Raw genomic sequence first — 17,642 nt, forward strand, 5'->3', positions numbered from 1 at the left:
CACTAATCTACTATACAGCAAGGATGATGAGTACCTGAATGGTGCTCAGGCAGCTGGTATTATGGGCACAAGACGGACTGGGGTAAAGCTGCGATGAGGTATGACAAAAATACCCGTTAACACGTCATTGTACATTCATCTAGTAAGCCATCTAGCTCATCTAGTTATTTCTCGTCAGTTGATTTAAGAATCTACTCTACACTTCAGCAACTCCCATCGATACGTATCTCAAAGAGTCATGTTGAATTCTATGCCATCATGTCTCTGCACGCCACAACCCGCGCCATCCAACTTTTTCATTCTCAAAATTCATAAAACAACGCCGTCTTGGATTCGTGCCAAAGTCTTCTACTTCTCTTCAGGCTTATTGTCAGGGAGCAGGTCGACAGCGGAAGCCTCGACGGGCTTCTTCTCGGTCGAGGCGGACGCCTCCTTCTCGGCCGGCTTCTCGCCAGCAGACTCAGCAGCACGGAGAGCGAGCTTCTTCTGCTTCTTCTTCTCCTTAGCAGCCTTCTTGGCCGCCGCCTTTTCCGCCTCGAGGGCCTTCTGCTTTCGGATCTCCTCACCACCAAAAGCCTCACGCCACTCGTCGAGTTTGGACGCGGGAATCTGAGTGAAGAGGAGCTTGGGCTCGCCAATCTTCTGGCCCGGCTTGATAAGGTCACCGGTCCAAGTTTCGGGAATCGAAATGAGACCCGGGCTGCCGATCTGCTCGAGGATGGCCTCACCAGTAGAAGGCATGTAGGGGTGGACGATGCTGGCGAGGAGCTGAAGGTGGTTGATTCCAAGACCAATAACAGCGGCGCAGCGGTCCGGCTCCTCGGCCAGGAGCTGGTTGTTGAGCTTGCTGTCCTGCAGAAGCTTGTTTCCGAGAGCAGAGATGTGCATAACGGTGGCGAGGCCAGCACGAAGCTTGATGGCATCGAACTGGGTAATGTAAGTCTGCAGGGCCTCGTTGACCTCCTTCTTGTGCTCCTCCAAACGCTCATCCGTGTACTTGGTGTAGTCGGGGACAACACCATCCAGCTTGGCCTGACAGAACTTGAGGATTCGCTGGTTCAGGTTACCCAGGTTCTTGAGGAGGTCATTGTTGTTGGCGTCAATAAACTCTGGCCACTTGAACTCGGAATCGGCAGTCTCGGGTCGTCTCGACAGAAGGTAGTATCGCCAGACGTCGGGGTCAACGCCAGTCTCCTTGGCAGTGTTGCCAAACACACCGACACCGCGGGACTTGCTGAACTTGCCACCCTCGTAGTTGAGGTACTCGGTCGTCGACATCTTGTGGACCTTGGTCCAGTTCTCTCCAGTTCCAAGCTGAGAAGCAGGGAAGATGATGGTGTGGAAGCTGGGTGTTATGTTAGTCGGTGTCTCCATTGGTCCTAAATCACGCCCTTGGAAGTCACTTACGGCACATTGTCCTTGCCCATGAACTGGTAGAGCTTGACGTTCTCGGGGTTCTTCCACCACTTCTCCCAGTTGGTACCGTCCAGGTTGCCGGGGTCTGTCAAGTTCTTGGTAATCGAGACGTAGCCAATGCAGGCATCGAACCAGACATAGAAGACCTTCTCGGCGTACTCCTCATCGCTGAGTCCATCAAGACCCTTGGGGATAGGAACACCCCACTTGAGATCTCGGGTGATGCCACGGGGGAGCAGACCCTTGTCGATCCATGCCTGGGTGATGGAGATACAGTTTGCGCTCCAGTCGCCCTCCTTGCTGCTCTTGTGGAACCATGGGATGAGAAGATCCTTAATCGCGTCCAGGCGCAGGTAGAGGTGCTTGGTTCTCCGCTTCTCGGGGGCGGTACCGTCGACCTTGCATCGGGGGTTAATCAGCCAGCCAGTCGCCTTGGCCTCGACATGGTCGTCGTCCTCGTTGCTGGGCTCACGTTCGGGCTCGAAGGGATCCAAAAGTCCACCGCAGGCATCGCATTGGTCTCCGCGAGCACCAAGGTCGTGGCAGATGCTGCACTCTCCCTCGACGAAACGATCAGCAAGGAACTTGCAGTGAGCGGGGTCGGCGCAGAATGGCTGTGTAGTCTCGCGCTCCTCAATGAGGCCGTTCTTCCAGAGATCAGAAAAGATCTGCTGGACAATCTGGGTCTGTTGCTCGGTCGGTGTTCGGCCGAAGATGTCAAAATCGATTCGGAACCAGTCGTAGACTCCCTTGTGAAGGGCGTGGTACTTGGCGCATAGGTCGGAGGGGGAGAGGCCCTCCTCCAAGGCCTTGGTCTCGGTAGCGGTACCGTACTCGTCGGAACCGCAGATGTAGATGGTGTTGTGGCCGCGGGCTCTGCAGTAGCGAGCAAAAACGTCGGCTGACAGGACACTGCCGATGATGTTGCCCAGATGGGGGATGTTGTTCACGTAGGGCAAGGCGCTGGTGATGAGGATGTTGCGCTTGCCCTCTTCGGGGAGAATGGGGGCTTTGGAACCCATGTTTGAAGTCGCAGCCAAATGATGCACCGACTCGAATAGAGAAAAGAGAGGTTCCGGGTCGAAGGATGAATGGTATCGAGGTGTTGGTGAGTCACAAAACCGCGATAACGCCTTCTGCTGTCAAAATTCGTAGGTGGGATGGCGGGGGCGGGGGAGGGGCGATTGGAGAAGCCAGGGTGCGATCACGGAGGGTCTAGGGTAGTTTCGGCAGGTTCCGAGATGCAAATTGGTGATGAATGTCGGTATGTTTGTGGTAGAATTGAGATAGGATTGTTTAGGATGAAAGAGTTTTATACGTCCTCTTTTTCTTGACTCATATCCTCGAGGCTTGTGGCGGGTAGGCCAAACCAGGAACGGTGTGTCAAATTCACCCTGTCATGAATCAAGACGCCCTTGCTTAGACATAACGACACACCTAGACAATCGATAATACGTGCTTGATGGCAGCTCTGATAAAATTGTGTCCATTTTTACATACCCTCTATTATACTGAGCTGTCTCGACTGTTGGTATAGAGTGGAATGATACTCATAACATATTGTAGGTAGCTTCACGATATCCGATAAGAGAGACCCGTCCAAACACGACCCTTGTCGACTCCCAAGTGTTAAGGCTCAAGAGTGTACCTACACCTACAGTGCAAATTATTATTTGTTCAAGATAAGGTCACACCATATTGTGATGGGCATGTTTCTGTTGTAGCTTGCTCCGTCCGAGTCTGTCCACAAACAGTCCTTCAATAGTTTGACGTCTGTTTCACAGCCTCTCTTACAGACCCTGGCTCCATTCAAGGTCACCTTTCTCGGCTGACCGTGGACCTTGACAGTGACGACAGCAGCTCCACCGAAACTGGAAGGTAGCCCCGCGTCACGGACCGCGCTCTTGCAACCCCACCATACCTAGCTACCTACTGTATCGTGCTTGCCTTGGCTAGGACCTCATTGTGCGCCTGACTACCTACCTTACTATTGCTTCCATCTGAGCTCTTCACGATAAGCCTCTCTTTCGACATCAAGGCTTACAACAGTGCACTCTTGCGCCTGTGTAGACGTCTCATCGAAACCTAGCGCGCTTTCAAGACTTGCCCTATCTGGCTTTAGCCTCGGTCGCTCTTGATCGGGCATCCAGAGAGCTCCCAAGAGCTATCCCAGCAACACAGGATAGCATCATCCTGGGAGTCTGCAGCTCACTACTGTACAAGGCCCAAACGAGAGAGCACATACACAGTTTAGCTTCATAGCTCGTCGCCGACATGTTCCAACAGGTATGATCTGCTTCTACACCCCGCGCAGTCCCGTCTTTCAGCCCTATACCCCATCAGCTCATGACATCTCCCATGAGTCATTTACCCTCAACCCAATATACATATGTTACCCTGTTTGAGTCTCATAGCTAAGACTCATAGAAACCCTATTCGGCGGTAACTGTCACCATCGAGAACCTTACCTCCGAGTCATACGAGGAGGAGGATCTCAGCGGCATCCCCGAGCTCGTCGAGGTCATCAAGCTACAAGCTTCCGGCCCAGGAGAGGCAGCCCGCGCTATCCGCAAGAAGCTCAAGTATGGAAACGTCCACCGCCAGATCCGCGCCCTTGTCATCCTCGACGGCCTCATCCAGAACGCTGGAGAGAGGTTCCAGCGCACCTTTGTCGATGAACCGCTTCTTGAGCGGCTGCGTGTTTGTGGCACATCTCAGCTGTCTGATATCGCCGTGAGGAACAAGTGCAGAGAGCTTTTCCGAGGATGGACGCAATATGCTGGGACCCCAGGTCTGGACAGGATCGCAAGACTCCACAAGGTAAGTAATACCCCATCACCTACTAGATGGGGCGCTGACGGTCCCAGGAACTACCCAAGAGGAAGCAAGCCGTCACTCAGGAGAGGTCCAAGGTTCTTAGGGAAACGGAGGAGAACCCCTTTGTCGACGACGAGCAGGAGGAAGCTGCCAAGGCAGCTCGACAGGCTGCTAGTTCATCCAATGCACCACCCACAGCCGCCGAGTCTTTTAGCCATGCCCACACCAAGTCTTCCTCTGGATCTGGCTCTTTCTTCGGTGGCTCAAAGGACAAGAAAAAGGAAAAAGACAAGGCCAAGGGGAAGCGGAAGCCCTTCAACCTCGAGGCGGAAAAGGAGACGATGAAGGTGGTCATTGCCGACTCGTCCTTTGCCGCGACAAATTTGATGAATGCGCTTCAAAGCATCAACCGCGAGGTCGAACGTATCTCGGAGAACCCGGCCGCCGTGGAACGATTTGAAGCCTGCAAGCTTCTCCGACGAAAAGTGCTTCGTTATGTGCGTTATCATGATATTTTTACAGAATGAGGAAGCTGACAATGTCCAGATCCATCATGTTGAAGAAGAGCAGTGGCTGGGTGGACTGCTGCATGCCAACGACGAACTCGTGCACGCCCTCATGTCGTTTGAGCAGTTCGACCGCTCTATCGATGCGGACAGTGACTCGGATGATGAGCTTGCCGAGCAGGCCCATCTTTACCGGAGTACGCCTCCCCTAGCGGGCCACTCATATGGAATTTATAGCTGACGTTATTCGCAGTGGCTACTATAAAGGGCAAGGAGGCCATGGCAAAGGCCGCAAACGCGCAGTCACCGACAGCCTCGCAACCCCCCGATCTTTCCGAGTTGACCATCTCGCATTCTCCTACACATGCCGCGCCTCCGAGGCCTCCTCCTATGTCCAAGCCCGCTCACTCGGCCCCTCCTCCTCCTCCTCCTCAGCCTCCGAGACCAGTCGTGGCTCCTGTTGTTACCAACATGGATGACGACGAGGACGATGATGATCCGTTTGGTGACAAGCATGAACTTGACACGCCTGGAGTTGAACGCGACCAGCCTAGGTGGTGAGGATGATATGTCGGGGATGATATCAGTTCAACTACTACATGAGGGGGATGTTGCTTTCCATAGCTTTTGAGTTCCATCCTGTGTAAGCGGAATTCTGTTTGAACAGTTTTGATGCACCACACTCCGTGCCTTCGATATCTAGTGAATTCTAGACGACAGCACAAGGACTCCCAGCCCATTACCTTCATGTCATAATCAACAACGCGACGGTCATTCAAAGGGATAAATAATTTGCCAACTCGGCTATCTACACGAAATAGTACAAAGGAAAGTTGCCTACCTATGTACCCATGCTAAATGTTTATCGATGTCGATATGGTGTCATTATTTTCTAATAATCATGCTAAGGTAGAAGAAGTAATAATCTAAAATGCGACGAAGTCTCTTACAGATTATTTCATAGCTATGTAAAGGTTTGGAGTTGGGCCTTGAATGCCTACCCAGTCTCTCTGAGATGGATACCAGGACAAAAGATGCGTCCAGCAGCCCAGCTGGCATACATCCGCTCGCTTGTTCGACCCCAAAGGTGATCATGAAGACATAGGGTAGGCGACGTGGGTGCTGGCAGGTCATCCTTGTCTCATGATGGCGTCCCCGAGATGGATCCAACAGCCAACTCAAACTTGCGCTTAACGACACCGGCGGGAGGGCTTGGCTCAGACGATACTGTTGCCACACAATCTCTCATCCTCTTGACCGTCTCGAGCAAGTAGAAACGGCCCCATCTCTGGCCCTTGTTCCCGGGTAACGAGCGAAGCGCCCGAAAAAAGGCTGGCTTGGCTTCCCCAGCTCCGGGGGCTTACGCGCAGCTCTATCACACAGGTCGTACAGGAGGCCCGTAATATCAGATCAGCCCAGTCAGAGCCATCAGACGTGACACACAGACGGACCGCGCTTGTCATCCATCCCGAAAACTTCCAGACCGCCTCCAGTCCGTGCATGGTCCGATGCGATGCGGCGCTGAGCGGGCGGTCTTCCTCATGTTGTACAGCCAGACGGACGTACGAATGTATGGAGTGCAGTCAGCGTGCGCCCGTAATCTCCACGATGCATGCAACAAGATGCAAACGAGATTTCCTTTTCCCACACAGATCTCGCCGCCTTCAGCAAAGCAATGTTCTGTGCTCCGTAGCCGTTGATGGCGCGCCATCTCGCAGCACGAAATCGCCAAGTACAGAGATGGAAGAAAAAAGTAAGGAAAAAAAGAAAAGAAAAAAGTAAAAAAATTATGAGCATCTCATCGATCTGGATGGGAAATTGAAACAGCTAGATTCTGACAGCTGCAATTCATATCCTGGCGCCATGCAGAACGTGTACTGGTGAGACCTCTGTGGGCTCCTCGGACCGCGTTTAATTACTTGATGCATCGGATCTGGGTAACTAGACTTGTCGTCTCGAACAAGCCCTGACCGTTGACGTCTGCCTTGCCTATCATAGGGCAGAATGCCAAAAGACGCCAAAAGCAAAGGCAAGTCGAGAATGGCAGATCTGCGCGCGTTGAAGATTACCGGGGTTGCAGCGGGTCTCGAGGTCTATGTGTTTCTCGGCGTTTTACTCATCCATCTAGAAACCATCAGCAAGCATCCGTACATCGGCATCAGAGCAAGAAGCATCCTCAAAAGGCACGTCCCTGAACAGCTGGCCGATGCTTTCTTGATCGGCACCTATCCGCATAGTTCGGATGCCGTCGAGAAGCAAGGCCTCTTGACTCCCGCCCATCCATCTCCGAAATCTGATCCGATGTAGACGTGAAGGGACGGTGTAGGGGTGCGATATCTGGTCATGGTAGGTTGCACGCACGATCCTGTCTGTGAGGTGTCCGCACAGCATCGTCTGTTTGCCAGCAAGCAAGCCACTCCCCCGTTGCGTCGCGTTGCCCAGGACCAGGCCGTGGTGACCGTTGTCGTTGAGCGGGATCCTCTCGACCCCTGAACAAGACAGCCAGCTAGGCTCCCGGTCCGGTCTTTCTCAGCTCGGGCGCAACACAACGGTCACAGGCTGAGACAGGCTGCTTGTGCACTACAGATGCGGGAACGCGCAGGCATGCGTCGGTCCTCAAACCGCACCGACGGCAATCTCAGCCCAGGCCAGGCCCCTCCCCAGAGCCGTCCACTCATGGAGCAATTGGAGAGGTTGAAGGAAATTAACACAGCAGCAGACAACACAAGAGCCGGAGCAAGAGAAAGGCGGAGGCCACACGCCCACATGACCGACCATTCGTTGACTATCTCCCGTCGTTGCTTTGATGAAATTGGCTGCCTTGAATTGTCGTCCACTCTCGGAGCATCCCCCCACCTCACCTGAGGGTAGCGTCGTGAGGCGAGGCGAGGGGCCAGCCATTCGCGCAGTGCCCGTGATTTCTGGAAGGGCTGGGAGGAGAGGAGTGTTGTGGTCTCGAGTATCGAAAGCACGTTCCTGAACAGATCTGAAGAGCCAAAGAGCCCAAGAGGATAGCGCCTTTCCATCTTCTAGCGTCACATCTGGGGAACATGATAAAAGAGGCCCAAAGTTTATCGCAGCAGAAGCAAAGGTACATGCCGACATCGAGCAGACCCCTCGTGGCAGCCACGGGCCATAGACACCCCTGCACCCGCCCCATCACCTAGCGAGCAACCACAATGCTGCGCTGGTGTTGGTGTGGTGGAGATGGAGAAAAGTGCATGTCAGCCCTGAAAGCACTCATGTACAGCGGGCCCACGTCACTCACTCCACTGCTTCTGGAAGCCTTCCATCAGTTGTTTCACGGGCTGCGCGGAAATGCCCGTCAACGACTCGGAGCACGTCCCTGGGGAGGACTGGGTGGGCTGCCAGGGTTGGCCCTGCGACAACGCAGGTCAGCGGTCACGGACCCGGTTGGTTGAGGTGTCGCGAGATGGAGTGAATTGCGCGTGGTGGTGAGGTTGAGAATTCGAGAACAGAGCCGTCATCGGAAGACGGGAGGGCGATGGCGATTCTCCGCAGTGATCAACGCCGAGCTGAGCCGGGTCGGGCATTACAACAGGGGTTGGGCATCAGAACAACCTCCGAGATAGCCCCCAAGAAAAGACTCAGTCAAAGACTGGTTCCCGCTCTGTCGGACCACGCACGACGCGTGTTGTTGGGCTTAGAATGAGGGTTCATCCCTTTGATCCAGCAGTGGAATGTCGATCATGGACGTAGTTCGCGCAAGCGCCCGCACCAGGAACCAAGTTTGGAGAAGAGCTTGGGGCAGAGTGCAGATTCAAGCGGTGCTTCGAGTCATTGCACAGCTTGAGAATATAAAAAGCTTTGATAGGATCGACAGAGGACGTCGGGTCTCGCAATAGCCGGGAGCCATGGCCAACTGTGCCGCTCGGCATGGCAAATCGCTGCGCGTGTTCATGGACCACTAGCTGAGCCCTCCCAGCTTGACCTCGAGTGCGTCCCAAGCTCCTTGTTGCAAGAAGCTCACATTGGTCACCGAAAACTTGGGGAACAAAGGCGTTTCATGATGGAATGGGTGATGACGAGTTGCAGGAGCGTATCAAAGAATGGATTCGTGTCATGGATGCCAAGTTCGCTTGTTGCAGCCATTTCTGACATAGCGTGCCCTTGCATCTCTGACAAGACGATCACGCTGTACGGGGTACTTGTTTGCGCTCGGCGCTGAGATGCGTCTGGTTGTGTCTGCACCGTATCCATTGGAGGTATAAGGCAAAACGGACGCTTTACTGCAAGCGCAGAGCGAAGCGCACTGACGCTAATGCGAAGGCTTTAATGTTAATTGTTTCATCCGTGCTTCGAGTCTTCTCGACGGTTGCCTCATCGGGACCGGAATAGACGAGGGGGCGGGATGCGCATTGTCCATGAATCTGTTTTGATTTGATTCACCAACCCCCCCGGCGCTCTTTTGGGATCGGCGCATCGCCTTCACCGAACATGGCGTGCGGATGGCGGGATGAACGGGCTGGAATGGAGTCATTGCTCAGTGTCCCCTCCCGTCCATGATTGACGGGCCACAGGTGACAGGGCCTGCTATTGTCATGTACGCAGGCGTGTGCGTGCGCTGGTCTATTCAGAGCCTCAACGGGCGGTACGTGCGTAGAATTTCTAGAAGGTTTCTGGTTGTCTTTGATGCGCATTCTTTGTCGCCTTGCAAAGCTTGAGCATGTGAAGCAACCAGGCCGGCAGGGGAGTCTCAAGATTGGACAGCCCCAAGCCACGCCAGCCACTTTGAGGTTCTCAAAACACACGACAATAGGGCCCTTTGCTTGCTGCTATTGAGCAAATGCGGAGATGCAGGCGAGGGCCAACAAACATGCTGCAGTTTGTGTGCCCCTCGAGTAGATGAAGCCAATGGCTGGTCTCTTGCATGGCAGGCCCAAGATGACCTCATGAAACTGCGGAGGGGTTGGCGGATGGGAATTGGAGGGTCATGATGGGATGTCGACCAACCGTGGTAGAAAGCGGTGGGCTGTTGGAGTGGTTTGGTTTGCCTGAGCTCCCCCTTTCGCCTTCCGCGTCTCGCAGTCGTAAGATCTCGTTGTGAGAACCCTGGTCCGAGTATATCATGCCCACTCCCCGGGGCAGTCGTTGACACTAGCCACCCGCGCCGGCACGGCCAGGATTTCCCCAGCTGGAAAGGCCAGCTCCTGCGCGGAACTGCAGGCTGTCTCGTGGAGTACAGGGAACTCAAGTCTTGGTCTTGGGGGGCAGCAAGCATGGACAGCGCTCGTTGAAATGGGAGCCGTGCCGGAGCCGCAGGCTCTGTCATGCATGGATCCCCCAGAGGAGCAGTTGCCTGCCGTCTTGCTTGGTGTTGAACAGCTGCGACTGATTTGCTGAACTGCTCTCCAGGGTCACCGAAGAGCCTGGGGTTGATCCTGACACCATCTCTCCGAGTTGAGTCGTGGGCAACAATGAGGCTGGCATGGCGAGATGTGTTGGTAGTGTGTGCTTGCTCGACGCTAGCAAGTCGTTAGGGCTCGTGGCGGGCGTCCAAGGAGCTGATTACCCAGGCCGTCTCATCCTCCATTCCCGCGACTGTGTAGTTTCGAGACGGAGGGACGCCACTGCTGGCCTGTCCACCGTCTGAATACCGCAGACTCTCAAGTGGGCTTCTCGAAGGCCGTCAGAACAATAGACTTGATCCATGCTCCTGCAGCACGGGGCAGAGAGAGATGGGGCCCCGGGTGCATGGGGCAAGGGCGGAAGAGCCCTCACTCATGCATAAGACACGGGACATGCATTATGGGTGGGATGAATGGGTGAATGGACGGCCGGACGGAGATGGATTGCTTGGCTCAATAGCGAAAAGGTTGCAAAGGACAATTATTCAGAGTATGTAAGAATTATGTGAGGCATATTGGCACGCGCAAGGGGGGGTGTTCGACTTGGGGCGGCAAGTGAGTGGGATGGATGGTGGATGGATGGATCGGAATGAGATGGGGAGCCGAAGGAAGGCACGAAGGGAAGAAAAGAAGCTCAATGGAAGGAAGAAGGTGCAAAGGCGCAACGCTACGCTCCTTCTCGCATTGTCACGCATGCGCTAGATCCGCTTCGCATTACCATTGTTCCAGAAGGTTTCGAGAAACCTTCCGAGGCAAGCTAGCGCAATTTCCCAAAGAGAAGGTGGCCCCGGCAATAGGTCCGCCGCGCTCCCCACACAGCCAACCACACGTCAGCAGCTGGAGCGTCATTGGCTGCATATGCATCCCCCGAGCCCTTTGATTCCTTTCGACGCGTTAGCCCGCTCAAAGTGCCCCCCGGCTTGCAAGGCCTGCGACCAACCTTCGTGTTTCGGCTGGCGCACCCCTTTCTCCCTCACCTCACCTTACCTCACGGAACATGGTGGTGATTCTTTGATTGAGCGTCATGGTGGATCGCCTTGGCCGTGCCTTGCCTTGCATCTGCCATCGAGCTAGCAATGATGGAATGGATCTCTCTTTAATTGTCGACTGTCATGTGCGCCTTCGTCACACGCTTGCGGGGGTGATCGATTATCTGCTGGGGAAACGGCGGCTACAGCAACGCCTCGAGCCCCGGCGCTACCATCCTGGGCTGGGCGGTGAAAGAAAAAAATGTGTTTCTGGAAGGCAAATGGATGATGCTGAGTGAGGCCAGGCAAAGCCATCAGGTACGGATGGAGTGTCCCACCTCAGCCCACCTCAGGTATCGCACACAGTGCAGGGCCATGTTAATGGGCGCCGGGGACCGCCCAGGCCACCCGCTTCAGATCCGATTGGGCGTTATCCCATGTTCTGGGACGACCTTCTGATCCATGCGAGGGCAACGAGGAGCAGCAAACATCCCACAAGCGACAGACTTGTGCGTGTTGCGTGCATTAATTCACGGGTTATCGCACAATCTCAGCGGAGCAGCGCTCAATAGCCTGTGAGGTGGCCACGATTGGACCGCGGTCTTGCTGAGCCTCGAGATCCGGAGGCCGACTCGTGCGTGCGTGGGCGATGCACGAAAGGCTAATCCAGGGGTAGCCTGTGTGCGTGGGCAACAGCCGAGCGAGCCAGCCATGGATGGATTTGCCCAAAGCCTTGGGAATCATGTTCAGCTAGGAGGAACAAAGAACTGCTAACAGCACCAGGTGACCAGAGTATGATGAGATTACATCACCACCGAGCCTCCGCAGATTCAGGCAGGGCTTCACCAGGCGTCGGGTGGTCCTGGATCGCTGTCACCGAAATTCAAAGTGCGTGCTTGGAGATTGCTATCGACCCCGATGACCCAGTGCCGCCTGGCGCATCTCGTCCAGGAACACTCGCCAGAGAGCCTGCCAAGGGACTTGGTGGACACTCAGGTGAGGCAAGCCACACTAGGACAACACGACACCGCCAACGCGATGGGGCAGGGGATCGTTGGACATTGACTGTTCTGGAAGCCAGATCTGCCACACACGACGGCTACCGCCTTGTCGCCCTGGCCTGACAGCCCAACATCCATCAGCTCTGCCCAGCTCTGACCAGCGCCCAAATTGACGGACCCCCGGCCTGCGATACGTACCTGAATAACTAGTAATTGCCCTGAGCACGATGTGCTGGGCTGGCTGGGGTCGCTGCTTTGAGGGGCGCACACGCCATGTCGGCCTTACAGGGACCAGGGCAGATTCATAACGTCGGCCCTTGCGGAAGCCAGGGGTGAGCAAAGGTGAGTGAAGCGTTGTTCGATGCCTGCGGGCAGGGGATGCTTTGGGGTTCAACTCGGGAGAGTGGGCGAAAGGTCAGAGAGAGGCCTGTTCACGATCCCGAGGGAGAGGAAGACTGTATCAGAGGCCAGAGGAGGCCAGCAACAAAGGACGGCTTGCATGCGCATAGGACATGGCATCTCAGGGTAGTAGAACGCATGGCCATGAGCCATCAAACTCGAACTGGTCGAAACAAACATGGAGCCAGCCTTGGCAGCCTAGCCCATCTCGTCCATGATGATCGTTTTCCCCCTCGTCGGACGGCGACAGAAAGGGGAGGTGACGAGGCGTCCACCGGCGACTGATGGAGAGACGATGGACGGCATGAGACGTTGCTGGCACAACTGGCATCCGGCAGCGGCAGGAAACAATACGATGACCATCTGAGGGCACTCGAGGCTGACCAGGACTGGCCTGTCTCTTGGCTGGACTGCTCAGTCGCGGTCATCGACGGCCCCGAACTTTGACAGAAAGATGAGCAGGACCACGGTCTGGTTCCAATCAGCATCGCCCAACTCTGCCTGTAAGTTGTACGACGGTACCCTTTTGGGTTTTTGCAACGCCAGGAACCCCCGTAGGCTCCATCGACGAAGCCCGTGAGGAGGGTAGGAAGTGAGATACCCGGCTGGAAGCTCAGGGCGAGGTGTAGTTGTTCGTTCAGGGACACTCCCATAGAAGCCAGTCACGGAAGTCAGTCATTGATTGATTGATTGAGCTTGCCCATGGATGGGATGGCGGTGCATGGCTTGATGGGGTGCCGCCGCGGCCGGGGAAGAGCCTGCATGAAATGCACTGTGCGCACTGTACGAGTTACTTCTCAGCTAGAGGCAGAACGCCGACCTTCCTTGTCGTCGCTCCCGGGGAGCCACCCGTTCGTTGATTCGTTTCAATGGATGGATTCCATCCCAGGATCATTTTTCTTTTTGGCTCCCATTTTGTCGGGGCCGCCATCACTCGGCATCGTCTACCAATCCGATGTAATGTAGGTGAGAGACAGAAGCAGAAACAGAAAGTCGAAGAAAGTGGCCACCACCTTTTTCGGGAGCTGCTTATCATGAAAGTTCTGGCCCGTGTTTTTGTCGCCCGAGTCCACCCACCTCTTTCATTCTCGTCTCGTCTCGCTGACCTGAGGTGAGGTGTTGTTGCCCGGACTGCTCACCTTATAATACCAGGTGGTGCCCGCACTCCCCTCAGCACGGCCTTACTTTACCTTGCCTTACCTTGCCTTGCCTCGCCTTGCCTCGTCTGTTTGTTCCGTCGTGATTTGAAACCATTTCATTTTTCGCACTCCCCTCCCGTCTTCCGATCCATCCATCCATCGTCTCTCTCCCTCGACGGCTTCTCTCCGTCGTGTCTCGAGTTCTTGCCAACCCCCGTCCCGTGCTTGGTCCATATCACCGCTCTCTTGGTGAGATCTGACGCACAGAGCAAACGGGCTTGCGAGATCCAAACAAAAAGAAAGAAAGCGTACAGTGCTGCGCAGCGCAGTGCCGCCCAAGCCTCGACGCCTGTCGGGGAAAAAAGAAAAACAAAGACGGGAACCAAGCCCAAAAGATTAGTAGATCGCCATCTTGGAAGCAAAACAAAACAACGGCACCGGTATGTAATGTGTTCTGTTCTGTTTTGGTGATTCCCGTCTCCCATCCCATCCCATTTCCTTTGTTCGAGCTCGTTCCGCCCTCTCCGTGTGCCTGCGCGCGCGCCCCCATCTATTTCCCTTTCAATCTATTTCTGGCTCTCTCAACTGTCGGCTGAGGTCCGAGTGTCGTCGTCGTCGTTGTGTGCTTTATTCCTCTGTCCCTACCCCTGCAGTCCCTTGCTTGCACCCGCTCTCTCGCTGGGCTGAGGTGTCGGTTTGCACGGCCGCCGCTATACTGCGCTGCGTTGGGCTGGGCTGCCCAGCATTTGGAGATTTCCACCATCCACGCCCACGCCCTCCCTCGCCCTCCACTTCGCCCCTGTCAGTGGGAGTACGATATTTTTTTTCGTCAGACTCCCCCCATCTCCACCCTCACTTCCCCTTCCCACTCTCCAACTTCATATCCCGGCGCTGCCTTGTCACGTCCCGCCTAGGGACCCGTCCTGGAACCTGACATAAAGGCTTGGCCCCTACCTGGCCCTGATCATCGAATCGAGTCCTGAACCTCTTTACTTGCCGTTCCTGCCCTTCTTTTTCGTCGCATCCCTCGAGCAGTACCTTGTCCTCGGCCCGATCGACGTTTCTGATCCTCTGTTCACATCTTCTTTGCTGGCCTTTGACTGCACTGTCTTCTTAAAAGCCATCTCCCTCCCCCGGCTGACCTTACGGTACCTGCGTCTAGACCATCGGCCTGTGAACAGACCACCTCCTGATCCCTTCGTCGCGCCTGTAAACGACTACATCCCACCTCTTGTCGCTTGCCCGTCTCTACGAGAAGCAACTTCCGACGACGCTTCCTGTGTTGCGCCGTTCAGCTCATCGTCGCCTCTTCTTCGGCCGATCGACAGCGCGATTACTCGTGAAGGAGAAAAAAAAAAGAAAATTTGCCCGAACTCTCGTGGAATTCGTCCCCCACCACGCCCTCGTCGCACTTCTCCGACGTCCCAACTTCCACTCTAGCCTCACGGAAAACGCGTGTTTCCAATCGAAAACCGACTCCTCATTCCTGTCGCCGGTCGACGTCTTTGTTACTTCCTCCTCCGATATCTCCCCGAGAAGCGGTTCCCAAGATTTCACGTCCACGACCTAGGTGCGACCATCCACGTCATTTGTTTGTTATCTACAAACGCGGAAAGGTATGTCGCATATTTGCCTACACAGGCTCGAGCGCTCGGGTGGACCCCTCGACACCAACACTTTCTCCTTGGCGACCAGCTGTCTCTGCGCGGCTGTCTGGTACTCGCCTTGCTGTTTACCAGTCGTCTCGGGAGGGGACTGATGGTGTGGGAGGGAGCCTGATTTGGTCTTGCCCCCCTACCAACTCTGAAAACTATTGCTGACCATGTCTCTCTCCTACAGTCACTGTCAGCTTGACCGCCTTCCTGCTGTGAGCCGTCACTTGTGAGCGCCCTCGCATATTCACTCCCCCAAACGCGCCACGTCTTCAGCTGGCACTCCACTCCACTTTGAAGATGAGCGGCATGCGATCACCAGCTCCCACGGAGGTAATGGACATTACCAACATGCTCAATAAGAAAGGTCAACTACAACAACTGAACCCCGGTCTTCTCGATCACCAACACCAAACGTTCGTTAAGCACGAACCCGGCATGGAACGATCCGCCTCGCCCCACGGTTCTGAACACTCGCAATACTCCAACCCTCACATCGCCCGAGCCTACCCTTCGCCCTCCGCCATGCAAGCGCCGATGCACATCCCAAACCCCATGCCAGCCGCGATGCAGCTCCCTGGCTTCCCTGACATGCCCAACATGGGCGGCATGCCCAACATGCACATGCAGCAGATGCCGCAACAACCTCCGCCTCCTCCTCAGCAACCCATCAAGGCCTACCCGTGCAGCACTTGTGGTAAGGGCTTCGCGCGACGCAGTGATCTCGCCCGTCACGGTAAGTAAACACGGCCTGGTAGTCATGCGACGAGAGCTAACAAGAGCAGAGCGTATCCACAGCGGTGTCCGTCCTCATGTTTGCGACTGGCCCAACTGCGGCAAGCAATTTATCCAAAGGTCTGCCCTGACAGTGCATCAGCGCGTGCACACTGGAGAGAAGCCTCACCACTGCGAGACTTGCGCAAAGGTTGGTACCATTACTATTGGAGTTTCTCGTCTCGATCGCTAACATGCACCCCAGCCCTTCAGTGACAGCAGCTCTCTGGCCCGACATCGCCGGACACACTCCGGAAAGCGCCCTTACAAGTGCCCTTACGCCGACTGCCAAAAGACCTTTACCCGCCGAACTACCCTTACCCGCCACCAGAACCACCACAGCGGAACTATCGAGGAGGCTGCCGCCGCTACAGCCGCTGCTCTCGCTGCCTCCAAGTCCAAGGGCATGTCGCAGCCTCGATCTGAAAGCGACCTCATGTCCAACAATGGCTCTCCTCACACAACCCCTTCTCCTGGCCAGCGAACGATGTCCATGTCTCCCAGTGTCGATCTCTCCGGAACCAACAGCATTCCTCGTCACCCTGGCGACTTCCAGTACCTGCAGCAGAGCGGCTCTCTGCCCATGCACATGCGCGTGGGTAGTCCTACGTCGACCTCCTCCGGCGGCTACAACATGATGCGACCTACATCGCATCCGACCAGCTATGGTCCCCCCCCTACTCTGGAGCCCAACCTGGAACATAGCCAGGGCGCTCCCAGCAGCAATGGTGGTAGTCCTCACATGGCCAATGTTGGCTGGCAGTCGCCATCCCACGTCCCTTCTCCGTCGCAGAACAACGCCAGCTACGTGTATCCCGATCCTTCAGAGGCATACCCGACCAACCCTGCCATGAACCAGATGTACTACGGTGCGGCGGCGCATATGCGACGGCCGCAGAGCGCCGAGCCTGGACTGGTACACATGGCTTAGTTGAACATTTTGCCACACTCAGAGCTTGAGTGCTCGAACGGGCACCCCGAGTGACGGGGAGCAAGCTCATTCATCGATCGATACCCCTGTATTATTTGAAAGCTGTGCCTGATGTGGGCACACGGATGATAGCAGCGTTCACTTCTCCCGGACTGGATCCTTCACACCTCTCCAGAGTTCGCAACGAACTCGTATAAAGTTGACATGCTCTCGCGATCTCCTAATACCACCCACCACCACCTTCTACGTCACCACCCAACGCGGGAGCTCACTCCTAGACGGAGCATGTTTGGAATGTCACTTTCGTCATCAGTTCAGCAATTTTTGTGTTTCTAATCTCGTTCATCGTTATTGATTCCCCCTCTTTCCATCAGAAATGGATGCTTTTTATTTCCTTTGTTCAAGTAGCACATAGACTGGCGGCCGGCAACCTTACGATGATGGACAGGGCATTGTCTGCATGACGCACAAAGTAAAGGGAGGGGAGTTACACCGGAACATTTGCTGTTAGGTATCAACCAGCAACAAAAAGACAGCAGGCATCACGGGAAGCACAAGACGCTGGCCTGTTTGTGTATTTATTATGTAGACTTGGACTTGGGGATTGGGAGCAAACACCATAGACTTGCGAATTATCGACTGTTTTTTGACGCACATACCTACTTTTAAT

General features: G+C 55.1%; 3 protein-coding genes across 3 annotated transcripts; 2 read left to right on the forward strand and 1 right to left on the reverse strand.

Annotated features, from left to right (window-relative positions):
- Nucleotides 1–348: 348 nt before the first annotated feature.
- NCS54_00389900 (Methionine--tRNA ligase) lies at nt 349–2,438 on the reverse strand (the record flags this gene model as incomplete). Its single annotated transcript, XM_053149454.1, has 2 exons — nt 349–1,345; nt 1,408–2,438. 2 exons carry the CDS (start codon nt 2,436–2,438, stop codon nt 349–351), a joined length of 2,028 nt encoding a protein of 675 aa, XP_053005429.1.
- A 1,252-nt stretch (nt 2,439–3,690) lies between these two features.
- Nucleotides 3,691–5,300, forward strand: NCS54_00390000 (Hypothetical protein; the record flags this gene model as incomplete). Its single annotated transcript, XM_053149455.1, has 5 exons — nt 3,691–3,702; nt 3,844–4,236; nt 4,284–4,730; nt 4,780–4,936; nt 4,993–5,300. The coding sequence occupies 5 exons, from the start codon at nt 3,691–3,693 to the stop codon at nt 5,298–5,300; spliced, it is 1,317 nt and encodes a 438-aa protein (XP_053005430.1).
- Nucleotides 5,301–15,567: 10,267 nt separating this feature from the next.
- NCS54_00390100 (Hypothetical protein) lies at nt 15,568–16,972 on the forward strand (the record flags this gene model as incomplete). Its single annotated transcript, XM_053149456.1, has 3 exons — nt 15,568–16,003; nt 16,053–16,192; nt 16,247–16,972. 3 exons carry the CDS (start codon nt 15,568–15,570, stop codon nt 16,970–16,972), a joined length of 1,302 nt encoding a protein of 433 aa, XP_053005431.1.
- Nucleotides 16,973–17,642: the final 670 nt, after the last annotated feature.

This window comes from Fusarium falciforme, chromosome 3 (genome assembly GCF_026873545.1).
Source record: "Fusarium falciforme chromosome 3, complete sequence".
NCBI classification, from domain to species: domain Eukaryota; kingdom Fungi; phylum Ascomycota; class Sordariomycetes; order Hypocreales; family Nectriaceae; genus Fusarium; species Fusarium falciforme.